The 24,511-nt window shown below is 40.3% G+C and overlaps 2 protein-coding genes across 4 annotated transcripts; both read right to left on the bottom strand.

Moving 5' to 3' along the window:
• Window positions 1-27: 27 nt before the first annotated feature.
• On the bottom strand, window positions 28-3,140 carry cdk2ap2 (cyclin dependent kinase 2 associated protein 2). Of its 3 annotated transcripts, none has more exons than XM_049720514.2 (6): window positions 3,015-3,085; window positions 2,603-2,673; window positions 1,788-1,931; window positions 1,517-1,608; window positions 938-1,058; window positions 28-587 (listed from the first exon to the last, which is right to left on the bottom strand). In XM_049720514.2, the coding sequence occupies exons 2-6, from the start codon at window positions 2,625-2,627 to the stop codon at window positions 520-522; spliced, it is 450 nt and encodes a 149-aa protein (XP_049576471.1). In that variant the 5' UTR covers window positions 2,628-2,673; window positions 3,015-3,085; the 3' UTR covers window positions 28-519. The 3 variants fall into 3 exon arrangements, with proteins under 3 accessions (XP_049576471.1, XP_049576472.1, XP_049576473.1); XM_049720515.2 differs by having other exon boundaries at window positions 2,603-2,653; XM_049720516.2 differs by lacking the exon at window positions 2,603-2,673 and having other exon boundaries at window positions 3,015-3,140.
• Window positions 3,141-7,786: 4,646 nt separating this feature from the next.
• On the bottom strand, window positions 7,787-22,926 carry LOC125969069 (G-protein coupled receptor 83). The gene is made up of 4 exons (XM_068650887.1): window positions 22,367-22,926; window positions 21,102-21,227; window positions 11,647-11,780; window positions 7,787-10,585 (listed from the first exon to the last, which is right to left on the bottom strand). Exons 1-4 carry the CDS (start codon window positions 22,808-22,810, stop codon window positions 9,868-9,870), a joined length of 1,422 nt encoding a protein of 473 aa, XP_068506988.1. The 5' UTR covers window positions 22,811-22,926; the 3' UTR covers window positions 7,787-9,867.
• Window positions 22,927-24,511: the final 1,585 nt, after the last annotated feature.

Genomic DNA, 24,511 nt, shown 5'->3' with positions numbered 1-24,511 from the left:
TCAAATGTGGAAGAAAGACACAGGTGCTGAACTTTTTTTTTTATCATTTAATTAAGATATACATACTGAACTGCAAAAGTTTGGTTTACAAAATTCCCACAATAACAAATTGACTTGAGATGTACAGTACATAGTTCTTGTTGAACATTGACTAGAAAATAGGACCGATGCAGGTGAGCAGGAAAGCAAATGGGCTCTATTCATGATACTCAAAAGAGAAAAAGGAAAACATTTCCCAACTTGAGGACAAGTTTTGGTTTTAACTTAAAGGAAACATCATTTGGTATTTCTGGCTGTGTTGACCACTAGGAAATGGTTTACTATGCTTCTTATTCACAGCTCGACTCAAAATCTCCACATCACGCCTGAATATTTTTGGAAAATATTAGTTTAAAGAGAAGGGCCTGGTGGCATGACAAGGACAATGTAACTGTGAAAAGCAACCAGAAAGGAATTTTTAAAAAAAAAGGAAAACCAGATGATGGGAAAGGGAGAGGGGCCAGGGGGGGGGGGTAAAGGTTATGTACGGGCGCTCCTTTCTGTCTCTGCCAGACACTCCCTGACCAGTGCACGCGCATGAATGATACCTAGAAAAGATCAAACTTTTGAGCATGGAATACTATGGTCATTTTCTAAAAAAAAAAAAAAAGATTCAGCCCAAGTCTACTCCACCCTTCATTAGTAAGTCAAACATTTCCAAGAAACCTTTTACCAGACATGCAGATGGCTGAAGCAATTACAGTGAATTAGGCTTGGTGTTTAATAACTATCAAAATATGTGACTTTATTTTCACTGCATCAATTAAGTCTTAATTTTTGTGTTCTCTTGTAGCACTCCTCGCCAATCTTAAATCTACATAAATTGAATAGTGAATAATGAACTCTTGCTACTTTAACAAAGTGTCGGGCATGCAGATGATCAAATGGTGTCTAATACCTCTCTTTAGTCTCTCCATAGCACTTTTGCTTCCAGCATATGTGGGTCGGATCTCACGACTCATTTCCTCTATGACTGACAGAAGTTCGCTGTAAGTCGACCCTTGACTGACCTTGACGGGCTGATCAGGATTTTTCAGAAAGAGAACGAGAGATGCATCAAATCACCAATAACAACTTGACTTGGGCGTTATATGTGACCAGAGCACATTATTGGTGAACTTATTACTCGTATATTCCATTGAGATGAATTAAAAGTGCAATGCCAACTGTGGCTCTTCTTGACACTCATGTAATTTCTCCATTTCCTTTTTCGCTCTAAGCAAGCAGCAGCATATCTGAAGCTGCTTGAAACTTAAAAGTTTGGCTCAAAGAAAATTTGACCAATTGACATGCCCTCCGAAAAATGGCACAGGTTGTTTTCCGAAATTGTCAGCCAGCGTGTGGCAATTCACAAATATCAAAGAAAGTGTTGCTGTTCACGGTCGGGGGAAAAAAGTATCTTCAAAAACAGAGCTCAGCAGTCTCCCATTCAACCGTTGTGACTCATCACGGATATGCTGGAGTGCAGCTAGCATACCTGAACAAAGCCCATGGAGGGTGGGCCAAAGTCGCTGAAAGCTGGCCGGAAGTTCGACGACGACGGGAGGGAAGGAGAGGGCACGGAGGAGCCTGAATACACACCACAAAGTCAGCAACAAAACCCAAACTTAGTCGTACCTTTCAAACTCACACTTGAAGCATGTGTCAATTTCAACAACAAAGTAGATGTTTTGTTAGCTGCGTATTTCTGAAAACAGGTCCGAGTGACTGAAGAATGACAAGCTTATTTGGTTAGTGTAAAAACAAACCAGGCGGTGTGTGGTTGGAGCCAGACGGCGCAGGAGCAATGGGCTTGTAACTCATGACGACGTCCACTGGCAGCTCCCCGTACGACGCACCGCTTCCTTCGTTTCGTTTATACAGCTTTACTCCTGGAGATGAGCTCCTAAGAGCTGAGCATGAGAAAGCATTAGCAAATTCTTGACTCAGGTCCCGTAATCAGACCAGCAGTAGCAATTAGCAATAATCATCATAAGAACATCATAACCACACATAAACACGCCGGAGATGGTAATGGAAACTGGAGACCAGTTCGGGGTGTACCCCACTTTCCGCCCAAAGACTGTTGGGATAGGCTCCAGCCAACCCGCGACCCTCATGAGGATAAAGCGGTTCAGATGGACATTCCCAACAGACCCTCAGATAACAATACTTTATAGTAGTTGGACACAGAGCATGCTGGTATATAGACCTTAAACTGTGCATCAAGAATATTTAATACGTTCCACTTCTCTGTAAGAGAAAATAAAAAATAGACGCTGTTGTCCATGCATGTCTGTCTTGTGTGCCCACAGGCAAAAACATTTGGTATCCATGACAGTTTAACACAAGTTGCAACAAACACGTTTTTATGCCGTAAGAATTTTCGAAACTTTTGTCACGATTCATGCGTTTATCATTTTTGTTGTTGACAAAAGGCAGAGTATAGTATACAGTAGACACTACAATTGTATGCACAAATATATAAATATATATATGAGAATATCACAAGTAACGTCACTAAACACACCAACTTCAAAAGGGAAAAACATTCTGTAGTGGTTATTAGATGATGCCGGTGTACCTAATGAGTTGGCCGCTCCGTGCATGTTGGCGTCTCAAGCCGAATACGTCTCTTTTCATACAGAAGAGATTCTTGTGACAGCCATCATATTAATCACATAAACGCACCGTTAAAGCGATTGAGTTGGTAGGTTATCATTTTGAGTAGTCCTTATGTATGGAGGTAAGCGTTCAAGTTAAAAATGGACTTGACTCGAGAGGGGCATGAATGAAACAAAAGCTGGCGTTAGCTTAACAGGAAGGTACAATGCTAAATGTAGCTAGCTATCGCCGGTTAGCACAACAATGTGAGAAAAGCAATGCTGACGCAGAACTACGAATAAAGACACGTCAGGTGCAGCGTCTAGTTGGAAGTTACATGTAGGTTTACTGTTAAGAGGGCAGAATATCACAACGGAATGTTCTTTGAGTACCTTTTTAAGTAGATTTAATGTCCTCGGGGGGACGCGATGGTTCTTCCTGTGTGTAACGTAGTGCGCATGCGCAAAAGGAAGATGAAGCGTATCGCCGTTTTTATTTATTACATTTTAGGTCACACCATTGGTCAATTATTTGACCAATGGTGGAGCTGCACAGATAATACTAGTATGAATGAAGTGACAAACGGCAGTCTCCCAAACCAGGTTTAATATCCCCAAAATGACAATTGTTTTTTTTTTCGACCTCAAGGAATGGTGCACATTGATGGAGAAAAACATTTATGGATTTATGATGATTCAAAGTATCCTAAAGAAATTTTCAAATTTTTAATATTTTTTAGATAATCAGTTTTCAAAATCCGGGACCCTCAAAACCAAAACCATTAGTTACCATACATTTTACTTATGGAAAGAACACACTTTTGAGTTTATTATGACGTACATTATATCTTTTTTCAAGACGGAAATGATGATGAAAGAATCTCTCTCCATGTAGCCATCTGTGGAGTCACCAAGCTGCGTTCTTTCTCTCTCCCTCTCTCCTCTGCCAAAGGTTATGGTGCTTTGGTTGCTTCTTTCATAATATGATGAAAAACACCCACATTTCAGTCGCTTCCTCTGAAAATGTTAATTTACAGCTTTTCAGTTTGCTCGACATATGATATAAACCTGTCAGAGGTCATCATGGACAATTGAGGTGCATCATAGGAGGTGGTCAGGTGTGACGGTATTCTGCAATTTCAAAAATACCTCTTTTTATGTCCTTTAGGCATGAACCTGATGACATCAATGCTGGGGCAACGCAAGCTGAATGCTATTGTTTACTTCTTTGCTTTGTGACTATTTTATCATCATGAAACCCCAAAAAAGTCAAGAAAATCAAAACAAATAGGCTAGACCAACCAGAGATTTGCAGCAAACATTTAAATGATTCTGACTTGTAAGATGAAGTGTTTTGTTCAGTTTAAAAGGCTCCTCAAGCTCGAGTCAGCATCTCAATATAATCCCCATCAGTCACTGTGGTAGCCCAGTGGAAGTGAACTTTGCGTTGCAGAATGAGGAAAAGGTTAAAAGAATCCCAAAGAGTAATAATTGAGAATAATTGTCAATTTTTGTCCATGTGAAGCCCTTTGAGACTGTTTGTGATTTAGGGCTATACAAATAAACTTGACTTGACTTGACTTAATACAAGAAAGAGGTCAAACCTAAGTCAGTACCTGACCCACTGCAGACGCTATGCTTCTTGCTGTGAATTTCTGGCCAAGAATTCAAGAAAATCAGCAGACACACAATAACGTAGAGAGACACTTGACAACATAATGATGAAAGCCATTAGGTGTCAAGCAAAGCACATATGTCTACTCGTGGTTATATGTGTTGTGAAATTGCTTCAAGGTCAGTAATCTGTGGCAGTGATAAAACTCATGAAAGGATGACGTGTAGTTATCAACGCAGAAGCCATGCTTTGTTCGTTCCTTCGTTCATTCATTCTCTGACCCATTTATCTTCACAATCCTTATGTCATCTGTTTGATTTCACAACGCACCCACCAATAAATTTGAACTCCAAATTGATACATTAGAAATGTTTCTAGGTAAGAAAATACAGTTTGCTGCTATTCACAATGTGAATGTATCGAGTCTGACCCAAAAGGCCAACATGCAGTGCACAGCAAATTGGCTCTCTTCAACTCATCAGAAGCGTGACAAATGAAATACCTTGACCCATCTGAACCTCTATCTGCAAGTAATGAGGCAGCAGGAAGCCAGCAAGAAGGAACAAACAAAATTATGCTTTTGAATGTTTTGTTTGTGGCATTACGCAACTGACTTCAACTGACATTTTCTTAATCACACACACGCACACGCACACACACATATGGCCTATTAATGATGGTCTGGCCCCATCCCCACACATTGGAGTGGCTCTCCAGGAAAAAGTCCGGCTCTCCCGATTACCCAGCATGCCACTAAACCATTGAACCTGAGTGAGTAACAAGTGGCAACAAGTCGAGCTAAAACTTTCCGGCCAGTCAAAAAGCTCGCGACTTGTGCCTAGTTACTGAAGGAGCCAATCAATGCCAGAATTCATCGCCGTTTAGCAGGTTGGTGTTAGAGGCCATGTGCACAATGCAAACGTGTGCGATTCAGTTTCATCCCAGTCAAATATTGAATAATCATTCTAATTGGTATGTAACTACCTCTCTCTGGTTGTCCTTCGTGTGTTCCCTTGAAGGCAAGAGCGGAAATATGAGAGCAAGTCGAATACCCCTTAGCATTTATTGATTACGTTATTCTGGCAGAATAACAGCCTCTGAGTTCAGACTACCTAACCATAACCGGCAGACGCGCACAGGGGAACGCAACCTTTCATCAATGTTACATTTGGGCATCTTTTGTTCATCTTATCATATTGTTTGTCCCTGTAATAGTATGTGTCCTGAAATAAAATAAATCATAGCCGTTCCTGTCAGGTGAATCTGAAATTTGATTGGTTAAAGAAATTCAGATCTGTAGTGTCATTGCTTTGCTACATTGACCAGCAGACTCTGGAGGCTGTTACGATATATCCTCAATGGTATTCTCCTCTCACATGAGCGTGCAATACATAAACACAGGTTTGTTAAGAGACATGACTGAAAAGCAGGTTATGGATTTCAAAGTCAAAAGTCAAAGTCAGCTTTCACACAAACGCCAGCTGGTTTACTAGTTTGATATACTGTAAACATACAGAAATGTAACTCAAGGAACATATTGAAGGGCAGAAGTACATTTCATATCAACAAAGCCATGTCGATGAATAAGGTGAAAACACGCGATACATGATGTTGTTCCTATTTACAGCTAGCATTAGGGGTGGTAAATTTCCGGAGAGTTTCCATGAAATCTCAGTGTGAGGTTAAAGACAGGAATTTTGGATAGGTATCATATAACCAGCATGAATATAAACGTCTGTGTTTATCATAGAATTACATAGCAGACATGTGAAAATATTACAATTAAAAAGGATGGCATTGAAAAAAGATAATTTGAAAATAGGACTGTATTAAGTTTTATTTATTCTGGTAGACAATTTTGGCCGTTGAAGGACAAAAAAATAATGTTGAGTTAAATTCACTCATCTTCCACCCAGCCCCTTTAAAATTGAACAAAGATCATCTGTCTTGTTTTATTTTGTCTTGTCTTGTGTTGTTTACTTGTATGTACATTGTGAACTATGTCTTGTCACCGTGTGATAGTGGGAACGTAATTTCAATCTCTTTGTGTGTCTTGGCATGTGAAGAAATTGACAATGAAGCAGACTTTTACTTTGACATACCTACAATGGCCTTGAACCAAGAAAATTACCTACAATGGGTCATTCAAAACATAAAATAAAAAGTACTCCAGAAGACTTTGAGTGACCATGAGAGATGTTTTGAAATTGGCAAAAGCGTGTTTTTAGGATTGTCTTTGTTGCTCTGAAACTATTTTTCTAGAGACAGTAATTGTTTCCTTGTATAAAAAAAAAAGTGTTTACACTCAATCACGACTACTTCCTAGAAAATTGCTGTCGCATCAGACTTTTCCAATGCAAAGCACGGTCTCGGTGTATATTGTGCACGCGCACAGATATTTCCACAGGGGTCAGAGACTTGCATTTTGATTAATTTATGACATTAACTAGAGGCGTATTTGAAGCATAGAATATTTTGCTTTAGTCTTACAGCTCTTGGATGCGTTGGAATCTATTTCAGGCAACCATTGGTACACATTGTCACACCAATGAACAATTTACAGCCTCCAGTGAACCTAACATTCATGTTTGGAACATGTGAGGAGGTGGGAGAATCCATAGCAACCAAGCAAGCAAAGTTGATTGTGGATAAATTGTATCACCATCCATAATGTATGAATCTTTTAACATTCGGTGTTATTTCCAGCAAGATTCCCATCCAACAAATCAAACTTCTTAATCAATAAAAGTTGAAAAATTGCAGATGTCCATGGAACACATTGTGGTCATCTTCAACTGTGCAGATCTTAACAACTGTAATTTTCAGACTATAAGCCGCAAGTATTTTAAATGAAATTTCCTCATTTTTATTACCCGTGTTACCAAAACAAATCCTCTTACAATATCAGGCTTTTTTTGGCTCTTGTGGCGGGCCGTATCTGGCCCGCCACATAATTTTATGTGGCCCTCGAAGACAAATTTTGCATCGACTTTGTGTCATTACTAAAATTATAAACTGTCTTCACTTTTTAAAAAATAGAGATATTGCCAGCAAGTTTTATTACCATTCATCTTCTTAAACTATTTGAACAGTTTTTATTAGTCTCTGATTTGAAAACTAGTTATCCATCAGTTTGTTGTGTAGCCTATACTGTATGTAGTACATAGAAGACGTTGACAGTTATAATGGCACTCCAAGGGAATCGACGACAACAGTGCATCCCTAAAAAACACCCCTGATCTAGAAGAAAACAGCTAGCAAGGTGAAAAGGTCCAAAAATTGTCAACAACGAGGAGCAATTTTATCAACTCAAAAGCGAGAGAAGTTCTAAGGAAAAAACGAAAACATCTGAAATGAAGCAACGTGAAAAATAATCTGGGAAAGGTTGATCTACAAAGCACAGCATGTTCAAGGATATTCATTTAGAATATTGGATATGACTGTTGTGAGAAAAGGGTAGGAATACTTTTGAACATTGTTGTTTTTGTGAAAATTAAGAATGTAGAAAATAGCATTCCATTCCCCCCACAAATGAATCTTGAAAAATGTCTTAGAATCATTTGACATTTTGTGTTATTTCTAGCAAAAAACATCTTCATCCAACAAATGAAAACTTTTGCACATTATCTTCTTACTCAGTGACCATGGTATGGAAAAAAATTGGTGTCAACTGTGTTTTTAAAATTGAAAGGATGGGTGAAGGATAAAACTAACCCATGAAAGAAGAATTAATAATAAAAATAACATGATCAGGATTAAATAGACATAACAATGAAACTAAAAGGTAGGTCTGTAATTTTGCTTTTAAAAACATTCACATCCTAAATTGTATGTCTTCAGTTAGGCTATTAAACCAATGTACACCGAAATCATAAAAAGATCCTTGAGTGTTGTATTCGTGACTTGACTTACAAAACAACAACAAAAACGAAACATTTTTTTTTTTTATACACAGAAACATTATAAAGCATTTTGATTGAGTTTTTTTTTTTTTTTATGGTCATAGACCAACACAATTATACCACGTGGTGCCTGTACTTTAGAGACAGACAGACAGATAGCTAGATTGATCAATACTCAGTTACCGTGCTCACTTCTCAGTCAGTGATTGAAGTATGAAATGCTGTCCACTTAAGCACACACCCAACTCAACGTGACACTGAACAGCATACAGTACGTCTATTAAAAAAAGTAAATACATATTGTGGACTCCTGACCTTTTCATGCTTAAACAATGTCAATTGTATTGATTTGAGATATCTTAACTATGAAATAAAAGTAAAAGGATCCAAATGTTTTTGATTGTACTGAGTTGTGCAACTGATCAGACTGCTTAAAAAAAAATCTTTTGAAGTGTTGGCAGAAATAAAAAGCGATTCATATCATAATGTTGCATGTCGAGGTAGATTAGAAGCAATAGTCTTTTTGTAGCCAAAGGATGGCCGTCATTATCCATGCTTTCCTTTGTGCTGCAAGATACAGCAATGAGCCATTTTGAGACAATGTGATCTTAAATAGCTTCTGGGTGATAGGCAGGGTGCTGAATGGATCTCCTCCCGATTCCAAGGCAGCTCTAACAACAGTGCTCGAGACAACTTTCCCCGCCTTTCAAAAGATAATACTGCTGGGTTTTGTTTGACACTGACGGATGGGAGTTTATTTAACAAAGTTACGCACAATGGTGAAACTGAGGCCTTTCTATGTGGAGATTGCGTTTCAGTTTTATGCATGCCTTTGGCTTCCCCTCACATTCCAAAAACCCGGATGTTTGGTTCACTGAAGACACTCATTTGTTTATAAGTGTGAATGAGTGTGAATTGGTGTTTGTCTCTATCCATTGATTGCCAATTATTGTCCTGTGGCACATTAGTAGGCTGCGAGAGAACATCAGGGTAGTTATGCGATTTCAGCTAATTATTTGTAAAAACATAATGTATTCTGGCATATCTACTTATGGCAGCAACATATTGTGACAGGCAGAACTATTAAATGCACTTTTGCTTGGAGCAGATGGCACATCCAGTTTGGGTTACATTTTTTCGCCATCTTGAGCTTTGTTTGAAGAAAGAAGAAAAAAAAAGGCTGCAAACAAAGGTCTGTAGTACTTAATTGGCCAGAGTGAACCCTGCCAGCTGGGATGGGCTACACCTCATCCATGAGCTAATGAGGTGCCGCAGAATGTGAGAAGTTGCCGATAATATTTTGCATACCTCAATATGAGGAATAACTCTTATTATGAAAAACTAACAGCGCATTACTTATTGGGTGAAGTCCTATCTCACAGTGTCAAACTTTTGTAAGGGTCAATTATTTGATTCATCCTGAAACAGATTGGGGAAGTGGTCATAATATTGTTGATTATTGTGAATTGCTACGTACCAATATCTTAGCAAGAGGTTTGCGTCTTGTGCCCAGTTCCAGCGTTTCATGAGGAGAAACTGTTTCTTCACAAGCAAATGGTAAATGAATTTTCAGTGAGTTGCTTTGTCCACACTGTAGGAGTTTCATGAAGAAAAAAAAAAAACATGAACTGAGATGATGCCGCTTTTCCCAAAGAACCAAATGGAAATGTAAAAGAGGTCGTGAAGAAGTAATCAAAGATGTCCTGATTGCACTGCGTTACGGGTTTAGTCAGCTCATAGCCACAATGGGCTCGACGGACAGTATGTCAGTTCTCCCCGTGAGGGCCCGCCTGGCAGTGAAAAGAGAGTGCGTGTCCTTGAGATAGGGTGACTGGTCGGATAAAGCGTGGTTCTTCTGCACGGGTGGGTGGCTGGGCTGCGGCAAAGCCTGCCTCTCTCCCAACGACTCATCGTTGTCAGGCCAGGCGGTCCGGCGGCACGGAGGGCGCGCGGTGGCGGGTTGCCGCTCAAGCTCCAGTTCCACCGTCACTCTGCGACTCCTTCTGCATACGCTCAGGAGAAGGCGTAGCTCCTGGCGGAAGGTGGGGTTGAGACAACAGTAGATGAACGGGTTGTAGCAGGTGGAACTCATAGCCAGCCAGTGAAAGCAGAAGTAAAGAACGTTGGATGAGTTGATGGCGTGGCTGGACAGCAGCACCACGTAACAGTTGAGCGGGAACCAGCAGACGGCGAACACCGCCACCACTATGAGCAACATGGCCAACGTGCGGCGACGCTTCTTCCTCTGGGTGGCGTGCTGAGCCCTAGTGGCATCGCCGATGGCATTGTGGTGCCACAGCCGGTGGGCCAACGTAGTGTAAGATGCCGTGATGATGACGAGGGGCAGCATATAAAGGAGTATGAAGGTGAGGAGGTCTATATACTTCCAGTAGACGTCCGATGGCTCGGGGAAGTCTGGGAGGCACAGGCTGCGCTCCTTTTTTTGACTGCAAAGGAGATCAAGCTTGAAATTAGTCAACGATTTTTATTTAAGGCAGAGTAATGACTCAGTTGAAAAAATGAACATGTTGAATTAAACGGGCTTTTAAAGTGGCTTTTCTGGAAACATTCATATGAAACTAAGCAGACAAGTACATTAGACCTTAAAAACGTGACAAGGAGACATTTACTTGAAATTTTCTGAATAAAATATGAAATTTGCACTTCAAACGTTTCTAAGAAAAACAGATACATTCACAAAAAAAACAATCCCTGACTAAACTGCATGACCTACATTACTTGCTGCCTACACCGCTTTTCTCATAATAATGTTCAATTTACGCTATTTAGCTTGAGTGTTTGAAGGGCAAATGACAAAATTTTAAATATCACAATCATCGTAAGTAGACCACTTAGCGTCACACCTCAGAATTTCAGTCTGTATGTGCTTTATTTTGTGGATGTTTTTTTGGCTCAGAGTTGTCGATCAAAGAAAGTGTTCTCTGGGATGCAGACAAAATTTTAGATTGATTACAGCTATAAATAAAAAGTCCCCAAAAAAGTGACAGAAAATGTATCCGGACATATCTTTCACACACGCAATGTAATTTACGATGTATGTCCTCGGGGGGATTGAACATGCAGGCTCCCTTCAATTATTGGAGTTGCCTATGCAATTTATAACAATTTCATCACAGCGACAACTTCATCATACAGCATAACGTAGAATCAATTTTATAGTGCTCGCCTGGAAAAAATGCGCAAATATCAATCAGTACATTAAAACACCTCGAAATCTCCTCAACCGTCTAATGCACCTGCATGATCACTCACGGTCATATCATTAGCTGATATTTCCATCATTATTAAAATATGATAACAGTCAGCAACCACCTTATTGCCATGGTGACCAAAATGTCATGCTCCTATTCTTGTATCAATATAATAACTTTCATTCAATGATTCATGCTAGGTTCGTGTGTGTTTAAGTGTGCGCATGTGAGTGAGTGTGTGAGTCTGTGTGTGTACATGCGCGCACATGTGTGCGCGTGTGTGTGTGTGTGTTTACCTGAACCTGAAAGTGAAGAGTTTCTGATAGATGGCATGTGGCAGGGAGAAACAGCTGGCCATTATCCAGATCACAGCCACCCAAACACTGCCCTGAGTGGGTGACATGCGGGGTCTTAGAGGATGTAAAATAACCTGTAGGAGGTCGCACACAGAGAACAGGTAACTAAATTTGTCTCACACAGAAAGCGAAAGCTGAGAAAACGTTCTCAGAATTCCACAGAATTCTCTGCTATGCCCTCTCCTGCCTTTCTGTTTGAATCACATTTTTGAAGTCACCATGTGATTAAATTTTTCCCCACAGGGTTCAGATCTCACTTAAAATAAACCAAAACCTTTGGAAAGGTTAAACTAAAGTTTCAATAAAAAACAGTGCACCAGAGGTGGCAGACTCAGACCCAAGTAACCAAATTATAGGATTTGCTTGGCTATCTTTCTGAAGCCTTGAATTTTATTTAGTAGTCACGAGACTCAAATTCAACTTCAACTACAAGACAAGAATAGAAAAACTTTGCCAGTTTGCGTTTGGAACTCAGCTGAGGGTACCGAATGAAGAAAAAGTATTACGACGGGAGCTCAGAACATTATTAGAGCCCGATCAGTGACCCATCTTCTAACATTGATATTTTATTGCTCGAGTGAGTCCATGTCTTTGTGGTAATTATTCACAAATATACCGTGTGCGTGCATGTGTGCATGTGTATATATATATATATATATATATATCCTATCGAACAAACGTATAGTGGACAACATTTCTAGAAATTATATGAAATGTCACTGTCAATATTTCATTCTGCATCAGTGTCATTCTCGAGTCTCCAAAGATACAGCAGGTTATTCACAGTGAGCCATTTTCAATGCGTACTTGTCATCACACGACACTTGCCTGAATAGCTGTCCTCCCATTTTTTTTTTGCAGCGGCTACACTCTAAAGTTAAATCAGCCCAGGTCTAGCAATGTCATCATCAGCATTCACTTTCCACTGCTCCCTATATCAAATATATCAGGTGAGTACAATGTTGTGTTGTGGTTGAATGAGTGTTATAGTGTTCCTGTAGGTCCAACAGGATCACTATAACACTAATTTTTTCCAACTCCTTCCATGTGAGAGTCGCTATGGAGAGCTGCTCGATTGTATATTATTAGTAAAACCTCACTTTTGAGCTTTCAGATGATGCTGGCTTTCGCTTTTAGCTCAGCAGTCGGCGTGCTCCACTTACAAGCTGGCAGCGAGGCGGTAGGGTGGTTTTGGATCCCGATAACATCACCAACCGTGTGTAATTTTTTTTACTTTGATCACTTGCCTCTCCCAAAGTTACCGCACGCCCTTGATGTCACATTATTGATATTACATTTTACTTTATTTGTCAGCTGAATTCAAATGAAAGTCAAATATGACGAACACCTTTCCTCTTCTCAAATCTGATCATGAGTGAGTTTGCTTCTCCACCTCGCCTACATCTCATACTCTCATCACGTTACAGGTAACTGTTAAATATGTATAGCATCAATACATGTATTATGCACAATGCAAAAACATTGTACATCAATTGAAAACTTTTAGATTTTTTTTATATGGCCATGGTATTTGGTATTTGACATAATGAGATCCAAATTATTACATATTTTTAGTGCATAGTAACTACTATGGGAATGAGAGAACTATAGCACTATATATACTCATCAAAATGTGTTTAAACTAAAACATCAGATGTTCAGAGAAAGTATTGAACTACAATAGCATGCTTCCGGTCGGAGTGACAAATTGCACTCAGCCAGGATTTAAATGCTGCACCTGGTTTTATACCAAGTTGTAATCGCTGGCTGGCTATATGAGTGGTTATTTGAACACTGTGGTCTGCCTGGGAAAAAATAGCACACAGCTGAGAGAAGATATTAAACAAAAATGCTCTAAAATAAACTGTATCGAGTTGAATCCCTAAAAACAAAAACATCTGTTCATGTCGACCTCAAACGTGTCCCAATTTGTTTGTTTTAAAAGGTTACCATACAAGAATAACGATGTTAGGGTTTTCCAGGTTATCTTGATCCTATGATTATGTTGGAATGTAACCTGTAATACTTAAACTCGCCTGTCCTGTCTTAACAAAAGTAGTAGAACAAAGTGACTAGCTGCAGAGGAAGCAATCAAAGTTGTTTAGTTCACACAACATCGTGAAGGACCCCCTGCTGTGCTTTGATCAGCCAGGGGCTTCGGCCATTTGTCTACTCTGACCCCCACTCTCACCCCCACTCTGTTCCTCCTAATAAATATGCCCTTGCAGGAAGGAGAGTTCAGACTTCATTCGATAATCGCTGTTCAGACAGCGACGAATGGACTCTCCACCTGCAGGTGTCTAAAAGAACTTGCTTGTCTTCTGTTTCGTTCTTGCAAAATAAGTTGGAGTGAGCAAATCTCTAACATTTTGGTGCCGAAACCCGGGATCCTCATACCCACCATCTGACCGGCGAAGGAGGACGTGCTGCATTGTCGACAAGCCAGCGTCCATTAGGAGGACCTGGAAAAGAAAGTCCTGGGAAGAGAATTCTTCGCTGGGCCAGCATCTTAGGTCTGCCTTCGTCTGACAGAGGTGGATTGACGGGATCCGGCGGTGCAACGAACCAGGGGACAAGTAAGTTAAAGCGCTATGAGATACGGCTTTGGTTTGTCCGGGCTATGAGATACGGCTTTGGTTTGTCCGGGCTATGAGATACGGCTTTGGTTTGTCCGGGCTATGAGATTCGGCTTTGGTTTGTCCGGGCTATGAGATACGGCTTTGGTTTGTCCGAGCTATGAGATACGGCTTTGGTTTGTCCGAGCTATGAGATACGGCTTTGGTTTGTCCGAGCCATGAGGCCTAAAAAAGCGCTGGAGTTTGTGTGATTGAGTGTGTGACTGGTAGGATAAGTTGACTAAGAAGCAGTTCTAGCATTGATACAGGCTAGTGATTTGTTGAAAGGTCAATTTAAACCTGCATTGAGGATCCTCAAAGACATAAATAAATAAATAAATAGTAATAATAATAATAATAATATTTTTGAGAAAAATAAATTGTATAACCTAGAACTACTAGAATTAAGATGGGAAATAAAAACGGTAAATCTCTACCTCTTGACGGAGATGAGAAGTACATGGCGAGTAGATTTCTTAATTGCATGCAATATATGCCGAAGTGGAAGAAAAAGTATGGAGTAGAAGGGAAGTTGAGAGTTGAAGTGTGGAAGATAGTTGTTGATGTTTTGGAAGAGAGTGTGGATAAAAAGAAAAATGGACTGAAAAAGAAAAGAAAAGAGAGTGAATTGGATTGTGCTAAAATGTGGTTGAAGGCTTCACAAGAAAGAAGAGAACAAATCCAAAAGACAAAAGATAGAAAGTTGAAAAGTGATGAGGCCGCCATTCAATTGAGATTTGAAAAAGAATTCAGGGTGCATAGTGGCATCCCATTCAATGATACAGCTGAGAGTGCTTATCAACAACAGCTTAAAAATGCGCTCCTCACTAATTTCCGCCCTGAAATGGGCAGTTGGGTGAGGAAACACTTGGTGGAAGCGGACACTGCTTGGTTTACAAAAAACATGCAGTGGCCCGGAGACGCTGATAAAGGGATTGAGATAGGCAAAAGTTCTGATGTATTTCATCTAGATGATGATAATGATCTAAATGAAGATACAACGATCTTCTTCCAAAGTTCCCAAAGGGGCAGAGGAAGAGTTAGATACCAACAAGGTCGCAGGCCGCCATATAATTCAAAACCCCCACGAGATTCTGACAACTGTTGGAACTGTGGGAGACGAGGACACTTCACACGAGAGTGTCGTTTTGCAAAACAATATCAATCAAAGGGTGGAGGAAAGAGCAGAGGAGAAGCCAAATGTTTAGCATGACAAGCTTCCTCCTCTTTGACCGCTTATGCTCATACAGAGAAAGAAAGAATAGATGCCCATATGACAGCAAAACATGTCATTGTCAGATTATTAGAATTTTTTTAGATTATTAGAAGTCCTGTCCATCCAAGAAGTATGACAATGCTGTTTGTATGCCCAAATTACAAATGACTAGAGCTCAAATTGTGTTACACTGAAGTTAAAATATGCAAATCAAGTGGTAAAGAAATGCAACTTGCTTCTAGAAGATAAATAAATAAAATTAGAATGTGCTGTCCTCGTGTGCATGGGAGGGACCAGCTCATGATCGACCACAGGAAATGGCCAGCCTGTGACGAATCATTGTTGCTGGGAACTACCTTTTGCATGCGAGAGCTGTGCATGTGTGTGCGTATATGTTAAAATGATGAACATTGGCTAAAGTTTTAGTATAAAAAAATTTTTTTTGCTAGACTGTGGTCTATCCAATTTGCACCGCAGAACAGAAATGATTTTGAAAGATAAAAATGAGAGGAAAAAGAGAGAAATCTGTTTGCAAGCAGAAACTAATCCACACTAGTGCATGTTAAGTGTCGAGCCCACATGAAAAATTCGAAGAAGAAAAAATGACAGAACATGCTTTCAAGAATTGGAAGAAGCTAAATTGTGAATTTAAGATTTTGCAATGCTACATTTAATAGGAATAATTGATTGGTTGTGTTATAAGATTATACAAAATTCTAAATGCAAGCTAAATCTGAGAGATTGAGTTCTTCAAATTTAAAAACAAAGGAAAAAAAAAAAATCAGATTAATTTGCCAATTGTTTGTTTTAGTTAAGTTTTTTTTTGAATTGGTGGATTGTTCTACCAGGAAACCTGAGTTGGAAATGATATATGAATGTTGTGTGGTGAGCTTGGATGAATTGGGACCAATGTGATAGAAAGACTCCTTTTTGGAGACTGCGTGTGAGATGCAAATGAACATTGATGAATGATAGCCTGAATGAAAAGAAATTACAGGTTGAATGGTTGAAGTTGTTGGTGACTACTATAGAAAATTAGTAGAGCGACTTTGATGAAAGAGTGATTTTGAGCAGGTTGAATGTTAGAAAGAAACACATAGCTTTTGGATTGATAATTAACTAGAAAAAAAAAAAAAACTGGAGAACCAGTAACACATGTAGAAGATGTGTGAACTGAGAAATTGAGAAGCGTTTTGGAAAGAAAGTCAAATTAAATAATGATGGAATCGTATGTAGTAAAGAACGCATTCTCCCAAAAAGTTTGTCAAGGTGTGAGGCATGGGCGTTGCCAAGCCTCAGAAGGGGGGGAGTGAGTAGGACTAGGACAGATAGTGGAAGATAGTAATAATACAACACTTTATGACAATGAATTTTCGAATACATTTGGTGTTATATTGTGGTAAATCTTTTGTTCTGGTGTAGATAGTTTAGCAACACGAGAGATTTAGAGGTTCAAAAGAAAGACAGTTAAAAGAAAACATTTTTGATTTGGACAATTGCAGGCTAACAGGAACATGAGAAAGATAAGAACTACGAGGTGGGATCCAATTTCATTGGGGAGATTGAGAATTCACAGCACCATACTCTAAGTCACATTTTTGAGCAAGCATGACAATAACATGTGATAGGTCAAGACATACAGATCAGGGCTTGATGTGGAACGCAGACCTCGATGAGTTGATTTTCAATAATGATACTGAAGACAACATACTGTCCGATTAAATTGGAACTATAGATAAAATGTAGCTCAAAAATAGGATGAGTTGCAGGATTTACGATATAAAAACGAGACCGCTGTTATTAGGAGAATTTGAACTTTGGTAAATAAATGTTACCAGCAAATTGATGGAAGCAGCTACATTTGGAAATAGTCTTACAAGTTTTTATGTCCCAGCCTGTCATTCTCAGCGTCAGAGTCCCTGAAACCCAATCCGAGTCTCCGCCTGCAGCCGTGAACAACCACAAAATGGTGCCTGGCTCTGAAGCACCTTTGACCTTTGGCGAAGGACAAGAAAAGACTGCTGTTGTGCTTGGAGGAGGACAAGTACACTCCGGAGGAAATACAACATCCTCGGGGACGGAAAAGACAGTGAAAAGCGGAGGAACTCACAATGATGAAAATTGACTCATTTGAACAATGGACTCATTCAAGAGTGATGGATGGGGTCACTCTGAAGCAACAACAAAAGAACACCAACTTGATAGGGTGAAGTGCGGCAAAAAGATATGGACTTGGAGTGTCTGACAACCAAATCGCACTCCTTGCTACGGCGTTCCCAAATTTGGTGAAGCTTGGTTCAAAGTGGAAGGGAGGTTCATTGTGCACTGAGTTTGACAGAACTGAGGAGATTTGATAAATAAATAAATAAAAATTTGAAAAATACGTAGGGCTACAGATTATAATCAGAGATTGAACGGATTTGGATAAAACAAATAGGCTAAAACGGTAGGAAACAAGAGCAAGATCTTATATTTTGGCTCATCAAGCTTAAGACGTAGAGGTCGAGTTATATAAATTTTAGAACAGGACATTTGGCAGTCAGGAGGAAGCTAGGTTGCTCAATGTACCTACTCAATACAATAGTAAGTTTTTTTGCACCACAGTGGAGGTTGGATGGTCAGAAAGTTAGGTACGTTCAATTTTTGACATTCACACAGTCATGCATAGGAGTCACAAGGCGACAGTTAACAAGACAATGACTGCAATAGGGGCCACCTACGACTGCACCGACATGAAAAGGTAGAAGTGAGAGAGCAGAGTATGGGATTATATGCTAAAACGTCTGCTATACATTTACCAATAGGAGATTCTATCAAGAGAAGCTACATGAGAGATGGATTAGAATCTCTTTGTCTGCGTGGGTGCGTGTGTGTGTGTGTGTGTGTGTGTGTGTGTGTGTGTGTGTGTGTGTGTGTGTGTGTGTGTGTGTGTTCACACCCTGTGTGGGTGCGAGCGTGTGAGGACAAAGAAGGCATGGATAAGACAATCTCTTTTAAACCAGGAGGCAATAAATGGGAACGCCCCTGTCATAAATAGTTTTTGGTTAAAGGGAATCATTAGGAAGTGTTCAAACTCTTCCCGCAAACATTCCTATTTGCCAGTTAAATGGGCACTACAATTGACTACGAGAGTTGCAAACAACAGATGAAGAGCAGTCCTTGGCAGATTATATGATCAGGACGCTCAAACTGTGTCAAAGACAAATTTACTGCCGCTTGATCTTTCCTCCTCACAGGTCGACAACCCCATCAATCCAGGAGACTGGGTCTACATCGAGGTCATCAAAGGAAGGAAATGGGCCAGCCACGACGGGAGGGACCATTCCAAGTCTTGCTGACTACACATGTTGCACCCAAGGTTGCAGGACCCGCAAATGCATTAACGACGACTGCTCTCCAGGAGGAAACTGGATGGGAGCTTTGGACATCACCGCTGTGTGCCAGGATGAGAGAGCCGTTTTCAAGGTGTAAGGGCTCTACTACCAACATGGCTGCACCATCGGACGGGACCTACTTCATTCAGAAGTTCAGAGGCACTGCCTCACCTGCATCCTATGAGTGCACGTGCCTGTTCAGTACGGATCATGGTTTTGTGGTCACAAGAGTTGTCCGATGCTGCCTGCCAACTGGACACGAGTGTGTGCGCCGGTGTGTGTGACAGACCTCACCTACAGACTAGAACATCATCAGCTGACGAAAACACGGGCACATATACAACTTCTTAGACGTGACAGATGTGATAATGATAATGAGACGTGGATTGCGTAGATGCTGTTCTGTTGAGCATGTATTACGGAAACTTGTTGATTTGACCATCGAAAATGCTTCACAAGTGATGGATACAATGATGTACTGTTTCTGTGTTTTTCTTTTTATTTTTTGTTATTCATAGCATTCTGGCCGCCTGTGGCGACGGGGCCGTGTAAGAATTTTCCTGCTAATAACATCTGGCCAGCAGGTTTTTCGCTTACACAATAAGTTTGATCTGGGGTATTAAGGTAATGCCTCATCTTCACTGGAAAGTGTTGCTATCATTGTTTGTTGTTTTTATTTTTCCTATTCTTCTTTCTTCATTATACATATATATGTGTTTTTTTCTTACTTGTCTTTGTTGTTTGGGGTGACATAATCATATGATAAAACAGGAGGGAGATGTTAGGGTTTTCCAGGTTATCTTGATCCTATGATTATGTTGGAATGTAACCTGTAATACTTAAACTCGCCTGTCCTGTCTTAACAAAAGTAGTAGAACAAAGTGACTAGCTGCAGAGGAAGCAATCAAAGTTGTTTAGTTCACACAACATCGTGAAGGACCCCCTGCTGTGCTTTGATCAGCCAGGGGCTTCGGCCATTTGTCTACTCTGACCCCCACTCTCACCCCCACTCTGTTCCTCCTAATAAATATGCCCTTGCAGGAAGGAGAGTTCAGACTTCATTCGATAATCGCTGTTCAGACAGCGACGAATGGACTCTCCACCTGCAGGTGTCTAAAAGAACTTGCTTGTCTTCTGTTTCGTTCTTGCAAAATAAGTTGGAGTGAGCAAATCTCTAACAAACGACAAGAGGAATAATCAATGTCTTGGTCAAAATGTTGCTATCATAAAACCTGCACAGGTGATGCTTGATGGAACTGGCAGGCAAATCTAGAGAATAAAAATAGCCTTAGAAACTTCAATATTTGAGAGAAGAAACAAAAATTGAATAGGTTGAATGAAAAAAATAACGTTCTGGGGATGGGGGAGGAAACCGGAGTGCCCAGCGAAAACCCATGCAGGCACAGGGAGAACATGCAGTCCACACAGGGAGGGCCAGAGGTAGAATCGAACCCACACACTCCGAACTGTGAGGCGGACGTGCTAACCAGTGCTCCATGCAGCGATATTTAAAATCTAATTTAATAACATTGATTTAGTTAATTTGTTGGCAGAGCCAGGAACATTTACAGCGACATACAGACACAGTCTGGCATGTAAAACAGAGTTCAAGGCTTGCTGGGTTTTAAAGGCGCTGTAGCACGTTGCAATCAAGAATTCAATTTTATCCACAATTAAACACTTTAATTTATAGGTTCTATCTTGGATGTTATTTGATGAATAACGGAAATTGAAAAGCTGTGAGTGTGTTTTGTGCGCAAGTGTGTTCTGAGGGTGTAAAAGATGCTCACAATAACACAAACTCACAACAAGAGAAAAACAATATGGGAATGTGAGATAAACACAATGTATAAAGTTATCTGAGAAATATTTTTTTATATAACACCCTTAAAAGACAGCAAATCCCCTTATCTCAATCCTCAAGTTTAATTAAAATCATAATTCCCGAGATAAAATCAAACATGATACGTGAGGAGAGCTGCACAAAATTCCAACAGTGATTAACCTGCGAGTCTGTTCTCACGAGAAATTAGTACTTCAACAACAACTGCAAAAATGGCAGTAAACCGGTGTAATATTATGTATTAGTATTAGGTTTTGTGAAAAAAAGAAAATATATTTATACTGAGCACTATGAAATGTCATAGCACTGGTTTAAGGAGAGTCGTTCAGGTCATGCACACAACTCACCTGTCGTCGGTCCAGGGCGATAGCAGTCAGTGTGAGAGTTGACACATGGAGGGAGCAATATTGCACAAAGCGACTAATGTGACACATGGTTCTTCCAAAAACCCAGGTGCTGTGTACAAAGCGGACCTGTGAGACAGACAGACACACACGCACGCACACACACACACACGCACACAGATCTCTTGAGGGAAGATGCATGGTGGCAATGACAAATCTGTCTGCCCCCCCAAAAAAAATGGTGTGCCATGAGAATATGGCCATTATTCTCAAGTTTTCTCACAGTATCTGAGATTTTGGGATGGAGAAGGGTGCAGGGCTGAAGAGTCCCCAGGGTCCAAACGTGCACCACGGTTCAGTAGGGGTTGAGCCGACAAGTTGATGTATTCATTTAACCACGGAAGCTATTGTTAGGGCTTAAGGTCGCCAATCACGTTTTTTGGGAACAATTTGGATTGCCCACTAAAATCAGTAATGGGGGTGTCACTATACATGTTTGGTATTATGTTAAAAAATAACTAAGCAGAAAAAAATCTCACTGGTCATCCCCAGTAATTTTTGGCCTGTCATGTTTGCCCATACCATATTGTTATTCTTAGCTAGCGAGCTATGTGTCATGCTACTTGGCCTGTTGTCTTTACACTACTCTGCAATTGTGGCCTCTCACCCAAAGTGCTGGAATTGCTTGCATAACGTCAGATAAAATGTATAGATTTTATTCACCATAGATTATGCAAATATGTGTAATGCGGCCTTGAAAATTGGAATATTCTATTCAGACTCACTATCGCTTAAGTGAAGTGAGTTTTTTGAGCATTCAAGAAACTTTATGGCCCTTACATGTAGTCAAGGACAGACCCATTGCCGAATGTAATTTAAGTAAAACAAACAAAAGTAACACTCAAAAGACCCACTCACAAACCCACTCCAGCTGTTGACATCATCATCACCCATTACTCTTAAATGCTACATCCAACATACAAATACTAAAGTATGTGCAATAATTGCACTTCAGAAAAACAGCTTATTTTTTTAAAAATTGTGTTTATTGTGTATTATCATGTCTTTATAAAATGCAATATTATTTTTCTTTATTAAAATCATGCAACAAAAACATAATTTGAGGGGTGCTGATTAATTAATGCAATTAATCAACACCCCTCAAATTGTTTTTTTTGTTTTTCGATTAGGAAATCTGATAATAATGTAATTTATATTCATTCAAGTCAATGTTGTCTTTTTTTTTTAACTAATGAGCGTGCACTTACCAGCGTGAAAGGCGTGTTGAGCAAAGTGATGAACACATCGGCCACAGCCAGGTTCATGATGAACACGCTCGTGGCCGACTGAGTGCGCTTGTTTTTCACAATCACATGACACACCAGCGTATTTCCGAACAGGGAGATGATGATGATGACCGAGTAGGCGGCTACCAGCAGCGCCTTGACGCCCGACTCCCTGCCGCGCCGCCCGTCGCCACTGGCCAAGGAACGCCAGTCCTCCAACATGCCTTCGTCAAAATCCAGCAACAAATAAGGCGAAGTTCTGTTGCCCAACTTCCCTGATGTGTTGGCAACAAGTTCCCCGTAAGAAAGCAACCCGCTCGCCTCAGGTGCGCTGTCGTTGACTTTGTTGAGACCCATTGCTGCTGTTGGGCTCGTGACCATACAGAACACCATTGCGGTCAAGCAAACAAACCCACTTCTAATCATATTGGCCAAGCAATTATTCTCCTCGTTTTGGACTCTCCTCTAAGTGGATAAAGGTGTCCGCTGTCCGCCTTGCAAGTGATGTGATGCAGGAGACGACGGAGGGGGAACGCGCAACAAGTTGCGAGGCGCACTGCTTTTCTTCAGCTTCAGTACTGCAGCGTGCGCGCGCGCCCGCCAGCCAGCCTCGCTTGGGCCACAATATTAGGTACACCCGGCTAAGCTGAACTTTCGAGTTGATTAAATACAACCACAACTACACCATGGTTCTTTGTTTGTCTTTTAGGTTCTAGGATGAACTGCCATTATTAAATAACAGCATTTCTTAGCACTGTTGCAAGTTATTTATATTCAGACTGAGTTACATTACATTTAGATTTAACAAGTGAAAATAGAATATTTAATGCCCCCCCCAAATGTAATTTCTTATTGCAGCCAGGTCTCCTTGTTGCATCAACTGATGGAGCTTACTGAAGGGAGAGGCTAATTGTCTTCTAAGAAAAAGACAGAGCGGTCCAGTTGCAATGCCCTGAAAACTTTCAAACTCTGAGGCCGGTGTGTATATTTGACAAAGTTTACATCACCTGACAGCCCCAGGCATTTGAGTCTAACGGGATGACTTCGTTCTGATGAGCGCACTCTGTTAGAATTAACTTTTGATAGTAAGTACTTCAAATGTTCCTCCTTGCATCTTTTGGAAAAGTAGGATCAATATATTGGCAATTGGCTATGTGTATTTGTTTATTAAGAAAACATTTTTTGTGTTCACCGCATTGTTATTCATGTCAAATACTGCCTCAAGCAAACACATCTATATTTTGTGCAACCAAATGTAAAAACCTTCTGGCTGGGTGAACTGTGTGTTTTTCTCTGAGTCTTCCTCATTTTCATAATTCTTCACAGCCTGAATCATATCTAGAATTATCATTGGAGTCCTTATTGTCATTGCTGTTGTATTCTGTTTGGGTGATTTAGTCATTCAAAATGTGTGTGGAAACTCTTTAACTGAATTTTTACTTTCAATTATTCCACAGAGATGATCAGACTACGCATAATGAAAATATGCAGAGCATTTCGTGTTAAATGGAATTATTGTTGTCCCCGATTGAGAGGGACTAGAATGCAGACATGAGATGTAATGATAAGAAATGAAACAAACAACCTTTCTTGAGTTTCAAATCACCAACAGCCACAATAAGATGTAAATTAACATTCCTGCGCTAGGCAACCAGCAGAATAAGTCAGTGTTGCACACATAAAAGTGGCTTTTAAATCCCCTTGTACTTTTTTTCCCTGCCTAAGCAGCTGCCATTGTATTCACATTTTTACATACATCACAATGCACTGTAAAGAAAAATAACTCAGACCTCTTCTTTTTGTATTCTTTGAAGTATGATTAATTATGTTTTTGGTGAATTTGCATATGCAAGACATCTTCCTTATTAAGCCAAACGTGCTTCTGCATCCATCCATCAATTTTCTGTACCACTTGTCCCCACGGGCGGGTCACGGGCACTCACATCACCATGCATGTTTTTGGGCAGTGGGAGGAAACTGGAGTGCCCGGAGAAAACCCACGCAGGCACAGGGAGAACATGCAAACTCCACACAGGGAGGGCCCGAGGTGGAATTGAACCCACTGTGAGGCGGACGTGCTAACCAGTGCCTCACCGAACAGCCCCTTCTCCATTCTAATATTTAAAA

The sequence above is a fragment of the Syngnathus scovelli genome, chromosome 5, assembly GCF_024217435.2.
Source record: "Syngnathus scovelli strain Florida chromosome 5, RoL_Ssco_1.2, whole genome shotgun sequence".
Lineage (NCBI taxonomy): Eukaryota > Metazoa > Chordata > Actinopteri > Syngnathiformes > Syngnathidae > Syngnathus > Syngnathus scovelli.
The sequence above is the reverse complement of the archived record's forward strand: the minus strand, read 5'-3'. Positions and strand labels throughout refer to the sequence as shown.